This window comes from Xiphias gladius, chromosome 11 (assembly GCF_016859285.1).
Source record: "Xiphias gladius isolate SHS-SW01 ecotype Sanya breed wild chromosome 11, ASM1685928v1, whole genome shotgun sequence".
Classification (NCBI taxonomy): domain Eukaryota; kingdom Metazoa; phylum Chordata; class Actinopteri; order Istiophoriformes; family Xiphiidae; genus Xiphias; species Xiphias gladius.
In genome coordinates this window covers 16,762,774-16,777,351 of record NC_053410.1, presented here as the reverse complement: position 1 = coordinate 16,777,351, position 14,578 = coordinate 16,762,774, and the positions used below count along the sequence as shown (strand labels likewise).

General features: G+C 37.5%; 1 protein-coding gene across 2 annotated transcripts in view; it reads left to right on the top strand.

Moving 5' to 3' along the window:
- The window catches only part of wdr27 (WD repeat domain 27), a 44,577-nt gene extending 31,057 nt beyond the window's left edge, over positions 1-13,520 (top strand). For both annotated transcript variants that reach the window (XM_040140195.1, XM_040140194.1), the window contains exons 23-24: positions 99-197; positions 12,066-13,520. In XM_040140195.1, coding sequence (XP_039996129.1) covers positions 99-197; positions 12,066-12,179 — 213 coding nt within the window. In that variant the 3' untranslated portion in view covers positions 12,180-13,520. The remainder of the gene's footprint in view (positions 1-98; positions 198-12,065) is intronic.
- The last annotated feature ends 1,058 nt before the right edge of the window (positions 13,521-14,578 follow it).

Sequence of the window (14,578 nt, the reverse complement as noted above, 5' to 3'; positions counted from 1 at the left end):
TCATGTTATATAGGTTCATCGTGTGCCTCATCTGTACATCACTGTATGGTAAAGGTCACTCCTGCTTTTGTTCATGTAGTCCGTCTCATCCATTTCAGGCCTATGTGTATGACATCCGTAGCAGCAGCTACCTCCACAAACTTCGGAAACACTCAGACACAGTGCTCAGTGTGATGTTCAACCCTGCCACACCAGAGGTAAGACCCTTTCTTTCCCTTTTGTCTGTGTGGCTCTGTTATTTTCTTTCTCTTGTTACTCCTCTACCATGCTTTCAATGCCCCATCTCTTATCATTTTTGTACAGATATAGTAAATGTCTAATTTTCAGCCAAAGTAAAACCAGAGATTGTTCTTACTTTCCACATGTTGACCTATGTTAACTCTGCATAAACACCCCAGGGGACATGCTTACAGGCAACAGTGTTAATGTGTGTTTTACCCTCCACTCTATCCCTGAATATGCATGCACATCAGTAATGTAATCTCTGCAGTAATACAAGACCTGCTTAATGCAACATAAGGACACCTGAGTCTTTAAACATTTATTTGGCAATTTGGATATTTTTTTCTGCATCCCAAACAACAAACTGACCTTAATAAAAAGTAAGGAAACACCTCTCCCCTGCACACCCTAGCCAAAACAATACTACTGATCAGTGGATTTTGTTCTAATGCCAAATATAGTTCTTTATCTCAGACATCTTAAACAAGTATGAAGGAAAAATGTTTAAAAGCAAAGAGGTCAGAGTGAAAAGCAGTGTCAGTCAGAGGTCACGTCATCCTCAGCCCAAGAGACTGCTTTACCTCTTAAGTCCTATTTTTGGGGTTTTAATGAAGATGTGCCTTTTACTTGAATTTCACCTAGGAAATTAACAAGTAGCAATACTAGCATATTGTTTTTGCGCTATCTCCATGTGATGTTTTTTTAAAAATTTGCACTGTGTTGTTTGAGAGTAATTTTCACAAGTGTTGCATAGAGTCAGGTTGTTACACAGGTCTGCACCATCTCTACTTGCTCTGCACTCCAAGTGTTTGTAAAGAAAGAATGATATCCTCAGGCTGAGGTCACATAGCAGAGCTTATCTAGACCATCCCTAAGTTCAGGCTGGGTAGATTTCATGTCAATAACCGGAATTTCCACTAGTGGCCATGAAAGAACTCAATATAATGATTGAGCTAGAAATAATAAGAAGCTCAGCTCTTTGTAGCATTTCATATGTGTGGGATAAGTGTACTTAAATGTACTAGTGTATGTGTGTTTCAGTGTGTGGGTGCATACCCTTTTGTCTTTGTTCTATATGTACTGCGTAGACAAAAATACATTTTTCTCATACGAAAATATGAATATTCCAGAGTTTCACACTACTGAGACAACAACCTTTTTTCTACAACTGGACCAATATCATTTTCATTTAAAATCAATATCCCCCCAAATAACTCTGTGGGTTTAATCAGTGGTGGCCAGTTTATAGACCAATCAAAAATTGACTACTGCTCTTCCGTGCCAAAACTCTGTGGGATCTAGTGACTCGTTTTGTGCTCTGTGCTGATCCAGTTGTATGACTGACTGCCTGCAGGGTTGTTCCAGCCTATGATTGGCAGCACAGTTCCAAAGTCGACAAAAGATCCAAACTATAAAGGGATGTGCTTGTTGACTTCAGGAGCTGCTTTCCACCTTTTCTTCTGATCGTTGATAATTTTTTACTGGATACCTTGTAGCTTAATTCTTTGCCATTTCATTGCATTGTGTTTAAACTGATGCTACAGGGACAAAATTCAATATTGATGGCATTGTATGAGAGTCAAATGTCAAAAAGGCTTTGAATGCTTAAGTTTTTTTCTGTGATCTCTCTATTTCAGGTCATCCTCATAATGAATATAAATTCGTTTTCTATGCTTGGCCTACTATCAGTCTGAAGTGGTAGATATCCATAGAAATTCAGGGACTGTAGGCAGTCTCACCAAAGAAAACATAAAGTTAAGCTTAGCCCATGACAAAGATCTTTGTTTATCTTGAATTGTCATTCCAGGAAGATAAGAAATCAAAGTTTGCAGTGCTACTTTAAGCTGGCATCCTTTCAGTGTCTCCAACATAATCTCCAGAGTATTTCTTACAGAGCAACAATTCCCTTTAGAAATGTTTTATTGTCCAGTTAATTATTGTCCTTTGGAACTGTTCAAAGCAAATACATTTGCAAAAGAAAGCTTTTAAAATATAAAATGACAACCTCTGCTGTACATCTCTTAAGACTTCCTGTTGACTGCCTTTTGGACTTGTGGCACATGTTTTAAATCTGCATGTCCATCTGTGTAACTCCAGTTAAACTTTAGCACAATGATACAAGTTTGAAAGTGGAAAATTTGATCCATGGCCATTTACTGGCTAAATTAAAGTGATCTGCAGATTTTGAAGACACATTTCATCGGTCAGATCATTTTCGCTCGCTATCAGTACTTCTGCACAATGTGTTTCGTTTGACAGGACATGCATTCAAAGCAGAAACCCCAAAAAATCAAGAACTGTTAGCACTATAGACTAAAAAATAATCGTATTTTTCACCAACAGTGTCAGATGGATAGATTAAAATATTGCTTTAATCTTATCAAGTTCAAAATTTAAATGATATATTACAACACAAATTTAACCACATACTATAGCAATATCACATTAATACTTTGACAAATTATTTCCACATGGATATCTGGCTATTTTTCTGTAGAATAATTGAAATTTGTGCAGGCAATCTGTGATATATCTGTCTGTCTCATACTACAGATACCTGCTAAGATTTGACCAGAATGAAGTCATAAGATTCACAAATGTGTGAAAAAACTGGAGGGCTCCAGAGGGTCTGCAGCTAAATAAAGAGCCAGGACAAGTCTTTCCAAGGTGAGAATACTTGTTTTCCCACCTTGGGAAGACTTGTCATGAACACATGGGAACACACAGATTCAAAGTTATGTTGATATTGACGTGTACAGCACAGACTGAGTGAGAGCTATGGTATCAGTATTTACTGTAGTTAGATACGGTACCTGGGCCTTTTGGGTGAGGCCATTATTTGTTTGGTTTTTTTGGTTTGTTTTTTTTTGTGTGTGTGCCTTGTGCTTTGAATACACTTGTCCCTTTCTCATGTCCATTTTAATTTAAAGCGCAGAAATGTTGCTCATGAAAGAAACTTGCTTTGTCATACTAACCAACCACCAGTAATACTGTAGTTTATTGAATTACAGCTTTTTATTACACAAGGAATTTTGTCTTGGAAAACTGTCTGTTCCAGTGTTTGTCAGGCAATGTTCTAAATGCGCTTAGCACACAGCTGGGGACAGTCACGTACATTCACCAATGCACAGCTACCTTTTTGTTTGCTAACCCAGAGGGACAGAGCTGTTCTTCTTCACTTCACTTTGAGGGCGGAAGAATGCTACAGTTCTTATCAAATTGAGATTAAACTGTTTGAAATTGAAAGAGTCACACCCTGTGCCCATTAGTTTCCCCAAATTAATGTCAGGGTGGTTTGACAAAATAATCCCAACCTGAGGTGGTTGTCCATGAAAGGAAGCCTACAAGTTACGATTTGCCACTTGGTTTACTTGTTTTAGTAAATCAGTTAGATGGGAATGATACAGTTGTAAAAAAACTAGTGAAATGTTGCTGATGCATCCTACATTGCTGCAATTTTATAATGCTCCTAAACATTGTGTAGATCCTGCTATACAGCTCTCAAATGTGACACTGATGGCTTCAGATGTTTGACGCCTCCTTATGCAACACTTCAGCCTCATGAGGTGGTTAGACATGGAACACAGCAACAGTTGAGTCTGTGTCTGTGAAAATCTTTGTACATTATCTGGGAAAACGTGAGTATTTATAATTATTTAAAGATGTTGAGGAGTTGAGCTCTACAGAATCCAGAAGGTTTGGATACCTTTGACTCAGTAATGCCCATGTCCTTTACGTGTATATGAGCACTCTTCTTAATATTACTGAGAGTGTCAGATTTCTCATAAATACATACATAGAGAGTTACATAAAGCTCTCCTTCACATTAACTGTAAAGTGTTTCTTGCCAATTCCTTAGACAATTGATCTACTACTGATATAACGAGTGGCTGACTCTGCTTATTGAGGCTGTTTCTAGTTAACCTTGATTCGGTTGATCTAATGTCTTACTGGAATGGATGCATAATTATCTTTATTTTTCTTACTTTGTGGCCAAAGGAGAGATGTGTAAATAAAAAATGAGTAGAAGATCAAGGAGTCCTGGGAAATGGACAGTCAGTCGTACACATAACTGAGACCAAGGCCCTGCGATATCATAATAGTAACATTGCTGTATTTCCTGAGCCTTTGCTTTCTCCTTACCGAGACATGAAAACAAATCCTGGAAAAAAGTGTCCCCAACCTGTTCTCACCTTGCTTTTTAGCCACATTTGAGGGCCAGATGTTCTCTATATTTATTGCTGTGAGAACCTTCCGACGCAAGGCACAGACAGATAATGCAATGCATATTTTCCACTCATTTTTCACCCGTGTTTTCCATCTTAACACTTACAAGACCATCAAGCAGGCAGATCTAGCTTAGGGGTTCATTCCCTCAGGTTTATTCCTTTACTCTAGTCTGTAATGAGAGATCCCGACTTTTACTGTCACCTCACTTTGTTGTCTTGTAAAATCTTGTGGGATTTCACATTGCATACCTCTGTAAAGTTTCGTAAGCTCCCTTGTGTTGGACCTAAATGCGCTATCGTTAAAGTTGACTTGCAAATTTTAGAAGAAGTATTTTCTCACTTGTAACTTGTGTTCTCTGTTGAATTTCTTTTACGGGAGATTTGTGGGAGGCAAACAAAGCTCCAATTTGAGTGGTGCCCAAAAACAAGACAGTGTTGATACTGTATCTGCAGTCACTTCTGCCAATGATTTTTGGAATTAAAAGAGATTTAGGATCATAAGTAAAGGCAAAGAAAAATGCTGTGGCGAGAGGTGAATCAACAGTGACTTCTGAGAAACTGGTTACTAGGTCAGATTAGACAAATAAACTTCATGGGGCTGTGCTCTGTTTGGGTTACTCAGATTTCTGTACTGTCTCATTCCAAGCAGTCAATAGCTCAAGTTGCAAAACCTCTTTGGAAACCTCTTTGTAGTATATGTCAAAGACATAAAGGACAGTGGAGTCCTTTCAGTGAACTGTTTTGAATGCTGATGTAATTTTTTATAAGTTCGAAGAAAAGTTGTTGAACCCCCTGTCTATAGTTATTTCAATTCTTAAACAATTGCTTCTTCATTCAGATAGCTCTGAGTTTTAATTAGTTACCTTTTCATTGAAGCTTCACAGTGAGCAATTGAAAAAAAATTGAAGGTGAAATTGGGTTTTATCTTAGAAACCCCTTTTTCTTACAAATTAAAAAGGACCTGTTTGTGCTACCATTATGTTTATGATTGTGCTTTAGATATTGAATCTCACTGAGCATTGGTATTATCACAAATGGCAGAGCCCTCATCTATCTCTGTTCTCTTTATATTCAGGTTCTTGAGTTTATATCACATTGTTTGTGTAAAATGAGATTTTTAATCCTAATGGCCATTCACTGGGTAGGCAAATGTTTAAAAAAAATGAAAAAAGAGACCCAAATGAATGGTTCTCTATGATGTGAACTTTAAAACAAATGAATATTAATGAGATTGACAAATGAGGACATGATAAAGATACACTTTTTGTGATGAAAAGTTACAAAGTATTCAAGAGAAGAGAGAAAAAATTGGTGTTAAAGTCTCTGTATGTTGTGTCAGCCCTCATTCAATGTGACTTACACGAATTGGAACATTTGTAAAAGTTGTAACTTTTACCTGTGGGAGACTGGCTAGACATGGACAGGATGGTGCAGTGGGTGACATTTACAAGCCAGAGCCATCAAATGAAAACGAGGGTTTTGCTTTGAATAATCCTAAACCAGGTGTGCAGGTTTCAGGTAAACATACTGACATGGAGTTTTAATGTTAGCTGAATCAGCTAATGGTCAACAGTTTGACATATGTCAACAAGTTGATTGTGTAATTCAGTTGACTATATGGTTACTTAAATGAGAAAAAGAAAGAACAACTAATTTTCTTCTATGTTTTTGGTTCAAAAGGGAATGTGATGATTGATGAAATCATGATGAAAGTGCATCAAAGTGTTCTTAGATCACCCAAATATTAAAAAAGGCTTGAAAACAACCAAACATATATTTTGTTTGTCATCTGACATAAAATATGTCCAAATAAATCGGTTTGCGGTTGAAAACATACAATTTCAAATCATAGTCATAGTCAGTCTGTTTTGTTTCTGTGAAAGTATCCTTGAGCAAGATACTGAGCCTTCCTTTCTTCCAGAGCCACCACTGCACTGACATATCTGGTCAAATTTTAAATGCATACCTGTGTGTTTGTTGGAAGGAAACAAAATCCAAATTAGAACTCTTTTTAAAATGAAAATACAGTTTTCGGTGTCAGTCTTTTGATTAAGCGAGAAGTTTCTGAACTCTTTCCCTGAACTACTTTGAACCTCGTTTGCACTTCATGTGTTGGAGTTCGTGCAGGACTATGACCGCTTACTGACACAAGCAGCTGTCTCTAAAAGTTAACATGTTCTATTGTCCCAACTAGGAAGATGAACAATGAGTGAATCATCTCATTGGCTTTCAAGCCCAGTGCTACTCTTGTCTCCATATGACAGCACAAATCATCTTTGCTCTTTGCAGACAAGCAAAAATGCAGCTGGCGTCCCACTAGACCTTTTTACTGTATCATTTCATTTGTCATTTGAAAAGCTGTTCACACCGTTAGTTTTTTAAAAATATTTTATCTCTTTGTTTCCTCTTTGCCTGACCCCAGAGAGCAAAACAGTCTCTTCTTACTGTAGTGGCCAGACAGTAAATACAGAGGTGGACTCTGCTGTCTGGTCCAGAATGTCACATTGGAGTGAGACACAGACTGAGCTGAGACAGCCTCTCTGAAATCAACTGGCCAGTGTTCAACACAGCTGGAACTGCAATGAACAGGAAGTGAGGAAATAAAAAGTTTCAGGGTCCAGTTGCAAAGTTACAAGAGGCATTTTTTAAGTATCAAATCCTTTCACGTGTAGTAGACAGCATTTTCTCAGTTGGCCATGGTGTTAGTTAATAGCATTGCCCTGTTCTTTGCCTGAATACCCAAACTATGAAGAACAATGCTTAAACTGTAATGACACACACCATTTGGTCTAGAGTGTGCGGCTTCAGTCCATTAAGGTAGCTCAGATTTGCACATTTACAGTTGGAACGAAGACAAAATTGAAAATTGCTTAAAATTACATGAGCTGGAGTTTCATGATTTAACACTTTTATGTGCACAGATATCAAACTGATATCTATCCTGGCATCTAACTGTGTGTAAGACAGCAAACAAGCATACTGTAATTCTCAAAACGTATGAGAAAAAAAATAGCTAAGATTTAGAATTAGACAAATGGGATACAAGGTGTTAATTAATTACCTTTTAGAGGGGCTGGTAGGCAGATTTTGTTACCTCTAGACAGTTTCCAGTCTTTAAGCTAAGCTAAGATAACCAGATGCTGGCTTTAGCTTCATATTTAACATAATGACATGAGAGTGGTATCAATTTACTCATGTAATTATTGGTAAGAAATCAAGAAGCTGCCCCTTCCTGCAGACATATTTCCCCAAATGTCAAAATATTCTTTTCAAACAAACATCATATAAATTAACTCAAATATACAAAGGTACAGAATATGTTTAATGTTGTAGAAGCCTACATAGTTTTTTTTTTTCTAAGTTGAAGCTACAAAATAAGAACTTTCAAGAGATTACCCATGTCAGTTTTGATATGTATTTTGCATTCATCAGGTTATAATTTTGGTAATGGCACTAAACTTGCTTTTAAAATGGCTGAGATATTGACAGGGCTAGCCCTCCAACACTGTCCTAAAATAATAAAGAAATAATAAGAAATAATACTGGGTTCTGTGATTGTGTTAGCCTTAATATACCTTCAGTAGTCTTTTTATTTTGGGTGTTCCCTGCACATTTCTGCAAGAAACATTCACATGCAGCCTCTGGAGCGAACGCATCGAATGCTGTGAGTTTTGACTGTATCTGTGTTTCTCTGATTTCTGTTACATTCACCCAGATGGGCGAGTCCAGGGCCTTAGAAATGAGCTCTACCTACGCACTGTCAGAGACTGGCTAGAGGGCGGATGAACAGGCACAAAGTCTGAGCCTGACAGACATAACTTTCAGTATTCGGATCATTTTGTCTTCAGTAATAATAAATATGATAAAGAGCTGAGGTTATATTAATGCCAACTTAATTGGAAATATATGAAACAGAAAAATCAATGAAGAATATTATATCTGCTATGTGATGTGAGTTTCATTTTCCTGAAGCTTTTACAGATATCAGACAGTTTCACAATTAAAACAAATGTCTTTAATTCTTTTAAAATGTAGCTGATAATTACTTTACTTTGCACAATTTTTGGCCATCAATTTAAAATTATTTGTAAAAAATAAGTTAGTTATTAATGCATAAAGATTAATAGGCAGTTAAAAGGAACTCCAAAGGATCATACAGTATATATACCACATACTATTGTTAGTACCAGTCACCATGGTATGTAAGCTCATCGCAGAGATAACCGTGGTGACCATCTGCCCTTTTTCCCATCTCACATGCAATGAGAATGCCAATATTTGACAGTGTTCACCACTGGAAAATCTGACCTACATTGCATTCTTAGTCATCATTTTTATTCCTGTTTTGAACAATTGATTTGTGGTCGTTTTTCCGTGGTATTGAGCCAGCTCACTGACAAAAACTTGGATTGTTTAATATGCGTGACAACATGCAAATTCTCAACCTTATTTACGATCCTAGAGTTCCTAAAAAGTTTTGAATGAGACTTTAATGTACTAAACATAAAAACAAATAAACTAAAAGAGCGACCCGTATTCTCATGCATGACCTGTGTGTTTGATATTATGAAAAAATGAAAAAATCCCACCAAAATTGAAAAGCATATGCTTGTGAATGACATTAACTTTGAAAACCTATACACTACAGGTCAAAAGCTTTAGAACACCTCAATTTATCCAGTTATTTAAATTTATATAATTCAATGTCTCAGTGTCTCTGAAATTAAAGCATAGAACAAATAAACAATTGGAGATTTTAAAAACAAGGAATCATGACATCTTCTTGTTGAACTAAATTTAATCTAAATTTTTGACTCATCCAGCAGTCGAATACACTTGTGGCATTCTTCCTACACTGGAAATCAATCACTGCTCACAAAGTTCGTCCCAACACTTTTTTGCAGATGTGCCCACAAAAATGTGTTGCAAATGTAGGTTGGTTTGTTGTCACCTTCTGTCCAGTTCATCATAAACCAGCTCCAGTCAGTTTAAGTCTGAAGACTGTGCTGGTCTTCCATCATGTGAAGCCACCGTCTAGTTCTTTTCTTCTAATGTTTTGAGTCATTGTCTCAATGTAGGATGAACCCCTGACCAACCAGTCTGTCTTCCTTTGTTACTTGCCTTTTTCTCACCATTCTGATAGCAATATACAATACTACTTCCTGCAGTACAGTATTGTCCTAATAAAGCATCAGAGGGTGTAGCACAGTTTGTTCCAACACCGCGTTTGTACAGAGGGTTTGTGAGTAATCAATAAAAGTTGGGGCACCTGTAGGAACTCTTTGCATTAGCTTTTCTAGGCTTATTTACTTCCATTGCTGCAGGAAGGCTGTAAATTAACCAATTTATTAATCCCTAAAAAAGGCCTGTATTCTATTAATTTTTTTTTTGGTGTCATAAACTTTTTTTTTTCTTTTTACCGCTATTGACCACAGTTTTTAGCTTACCTTTGGACCGTCTAGGGTTATTCACTGGCCTTCGACTGCTTACATTTCAATAAAAAACTGGGAAAATGGGGATGTTTTGAAACGTTTGACTGGTAGAGTATGTCACTGGTTATGTGATTGCATAAGGACATCAGACATTGAAAATAAGTCTTAAAACATAGATCAAACCTATGAAAACTTCTTAGAAGTGGGATTTTGATAACTCACTTGTGACTACCTAGCATGACCCCTGCTATATTTCAACAGTGAATCAGATCTGATCTCTGACCCTGAAGGTCGTCCAAAACCTTCAGTCCGTCTCAGCTTTGCTTGCTTCAGCCTCAGTAAACAAAGGTGGATGGTTGCAGAGATGGAATGTATTGGATTACAAATGTTTGTCGCGATTTATAACTCAACAAATCGATTAATGCTATCGCCTTTTTAGACAATCTAAGATTTAGTTTTACCTCTAGACTGCATGTTTGCATGGAAGAGTGCAGTGCCTAGGCGATTATACATTCTAATGGTTTTAGATGGCAGTTGATGAAGAGAGCTGTGGTTGCTAATGGAACTGCTCCCTGACCCTCTTTAAGTTTTAAATAGCTGTTTTAGCAGCCCCGGGGGCAGGACCCAGACAACTTGGCTATTGTTCATTAAGGTCATTGAGCAGGGGGTCATGGTGAAAGAAGACTTCTTGAAGATGGAAGAGCTGGTGAAATGAGCTGTCCAACTGTTTGTCTCACGGGAGAGTCTCAACCATTTTATACCCTTAAAAACACTGGTACAACAAATGGTTATGTGGATGTAAAGTATCTGTGCTTTCTTAGCTGCCTTTCAAAACAAATTCTCTTGTCTTTGGGCTCCGCACACACCTGGAATCCTCTGTGTGTATATAGGAGAAAGGCTGCAAGGATCACCCGTCAAAGGAAGATGAAATCCACCACAGTTTAGTTATGTTTGAGTCATCCTCAGACCTCAGCTATTGCGCCTGCTTTTCCCAGCACATGCATCTGTTTGCTGGTAAAAGATGATTTCTCCTGCATAAAACAGCTTAGTACATGGGAAAAAATGTTGGACTGTTGTTGTGCCAAATGTGGTTTTTATCACAGCTTGGCAAATCGTTGTTTTCCAAGATTCCCACTGTTAGTATACTTTAAAAAGATACTCTGTCTTCACATTGACCCAAAAATCTCTGAAATCACTCTAAATGACATTGATTCTCTACAGCAGACATTCACCCAAGCATTCCCATTTAGTTTGCAATTTGTTGGGTTGCTGTCAGTTCTTCTTCGTCATGTAGGATTTGTGAACTTTTCTAGGACTTTAAATGGGATTAAGTATAGTACAAATAAGCCTGGCTTGAAGTAGTATGAAATAGATTTGAAATGGTTGTTACACGCCCTGGTCTTACACGTTAGGTAGGCTTGAAAATAAACTGAAAATAGAGCCATTTGTAAACAATTGTCTTGAATTAGGATTTTTCCATCATATTATGTAGTCTATATGAGCAGCTGCAGATATGAATATTTATCATTACCCTCATTCTGAACCTGAAATGTTGGGTTTCCTATGGCTGTTGTTGCTGCTGCTTGTTGATTGTTGAGGAAATGCTCCCCCACTCTCATCTGCTCTACTGGCTGATAAATAGATGAGATAATCCTCGCCTCTTATGAAGAAATATAGTGAAGAGTTGGTTGTACATATGTGTGCTTGTCTGTGTCTGTACCCACATGTTAGTGTGTGCTGTGTGTGTGCGTGCGTGTGCGTGTGTGTGTTTGCACACGTGTACGCTTAAATGGGCGAGCAGGGTGTGAGTTGATGTTTATTGATGTGCGGGTGCCTTATTAATCTTCAAGCAGTTGCCTCACCATGACTAGCACTGGCAGGAACCTCAATCCCCGCTTTTGATTAAACAAAGTTATATAAGAGAGTTCTGCTCAGGCTGCTTCATGTTTTTTGTGATAAATGGCAGGTATGGAAAATCAAGAATTTCCATGGGAAACACGGTATGGAATTTGACCCTGTTGATGCTCATTTTCTTTAAGGAAGCAGGTGTCCTGCTATGCAACTTGGTCCTCTAAATAGGAGAGTAAAAAGGAGAGCTGGGTGTGACACAGTTCCTTTGAAATATCATCCACAAGATTAACAGCTGCACGGGATGTCGTGTTTTTTTCTCTGTCTTTCGTAGCTGCTGACTGGGACCCTGGATGGGAAGCTGAGACTGTTTCAGTCCAGCAGTGGGGCCCATCTCTCTGATGACACCAGTGCTGCTGTGCATGGCGTCCCCAACATGACTGGGTAATTACAGCAGGCTGCTGCAAAGACCATGCAGGTTTCGTTAGAGCAGTTCCAACCCCCTGGCTGGGATTTCAGTGGCAAAGAAAAACAGAAGAGCTTTGTTTTTTGCTGTTTAATCAAGATCAAACATAGGTACAAGTTTGAAAATTTGTACGTACTCTTGTGTTTTCTTCTACTTCTGCGCTCTAAATTGTCAAAAGGAGCCACCCATTTCATCTCACTCATTTTTGTTAAACTTCCAGCATGGAAGTGGTTTGATTGAGTATCTTTTACCAGGTTCATTTAACCACATTATCGTGATGCAACATTTACTCAATTTAGTCTGGATTAGATATTTACAGCTAAATTTGCGGAACACAATTTTATTAGCGGTTATTCCAATCTGTTCATGCACATGCTGAACGCTCAAGAATCAGATTTTGTTCGTAGAGTATGTGGAACAGATGTACTTCTATATTACTGGCTGTGGCCACTACTTAGCAGACCGGCACAAAAAAGCGATGACATCAACTGGGTGCAACCTCTTTGGCTGCCAGAGACACAGATGCTACTACTGTTCATACTGACGCACCCATTCACATTGTTTGAGCTCTGCATTTAATCTTCTCTACCTCAGTCACAACAAAATGTCAGTTACACTCAACTGTAATAGAAGGAAATAAAAAATATGGGATTATAACACTTTGAAATGAAACATTTAAAAGGGTTAAATTGTTAGTAGTGTCTATATGAAGTATAAGTAAATTGTTAAATCCTACATACATGCATTTAATGTGTACTGCACAGTTCTACTCTAGGACCACTTCTGTTTTCTATTTTTATTACTGATCTCCCATGATATTTTTCTGATTGTTTTTTTCAATTGTATGTCAACAATATCATTATATATACATTTAAACGTTATTTTTCACAAATTCAAAAGGTTTTGCAGTCTGACTTTAACATTGTACAAACTTGGTTGTCAGCCAACAAACTCAACGAAAACCAAGTTTTACACAATGGTCTTTGGTATGAGACAGAACCTCAAATCCAAATCCAACTCACTGGTTTTAGTTTGTAATGACACTTAATCCCTCAAGAAAGTTGATAAAATTGAATATCTGGATTTATGGATTGATTCTTGAAAGCACACTTTGATCATATTATAAAGAAAGTTAATTTTGGTATTTGTTTTCTCTATCTTTTCCAGATATGGTTTTCAAATTTAATGTCAGGAAGAGACTGACTTCACAATTTATATTACTGATACTGGATTGTGCTGACTTTATTCCTCAAAATTCTTTTAAAACCAAACTCTCATTGTCGTTTATAATAGTTTCAGAAGATTTATATTAGGATGAACTGGTTTCTTTACAATGCTTGATACACTCCAATGTATGAGCTTATGTTCAAATGCATCCATTTTAATTATCTATATTGTTTGAAACAATGCTTAGTGCCTTATACTTAAAATTACTCACTATAAAGCTCTAATCAGCTCCTTTTTATGGTCTCCTTTGTCTCCAAGGATATCGATTGGAATAATTTACCTGCACATATTCTTCATTTGCCATATTTAAACGGCTTATTCTGGTGGGTTATTCCTTGAGACAAATTGCATTTGTTTTCAGTAATGCTCACACAAGACGATACATTTCAAGGGGTTTATCCTGGTATAGATTGGACTTTTATAAGTATTAATCACAGTTTCTTGTTTTATTTGGGATCATGTCTAAACAATCAAAAAGTTTTATACAATAAACTACTTTATTTTCTTGAAATGGGATCATAACTTTCCCTTTTTTTCTTGACCAGAAAAACTCTAACGATCCCCTAATATACTGCAACTATCACTGCTGACATGCTATAACCCCCATATAAGTCTTTAAAGAGGCTGAAGGAAAACTCTGCCTATCTGGAATGGAATGAAGTCTCAAGCATCACCCATTCCCTGTCCGTTAGGAAAAGATATTGTAGTTGACGCTCTATTTTCATCTAATGCTGACGACGATGATAGAATGATAAATCCTGATAGACTCCCTTGTCTTAACTCCCTCACACGGAGGTGAATTTTCAGAAGACTGCTCATTTCTGCCTTCTCCCTGTCCAATTTTCTGCGCTTGATTTACTCTGTCTTTTTGGACTTCGTGCTTTAATTGATACTGAGGCAGACTGCCTGTGAAGATTGTTCTCTGTGCAGCACCAGCCTCGGCCAGGTCAGAAGAAATATAGCTCTGAAGTTGCACAATATCAGCTGCCACGTTTCCTATCACAAAAAACTGATATTAAACATTAAAGAAAGCAGATCTGAGGCTATATGGGATTTATGGGGTGTTACCTAATCTTTTCTCGTACACCTTATCATGTATGTATGTGTGGGTGCGTGCTTTTTATGCCACAAAGACAGGTATGTACTGGCAAGGT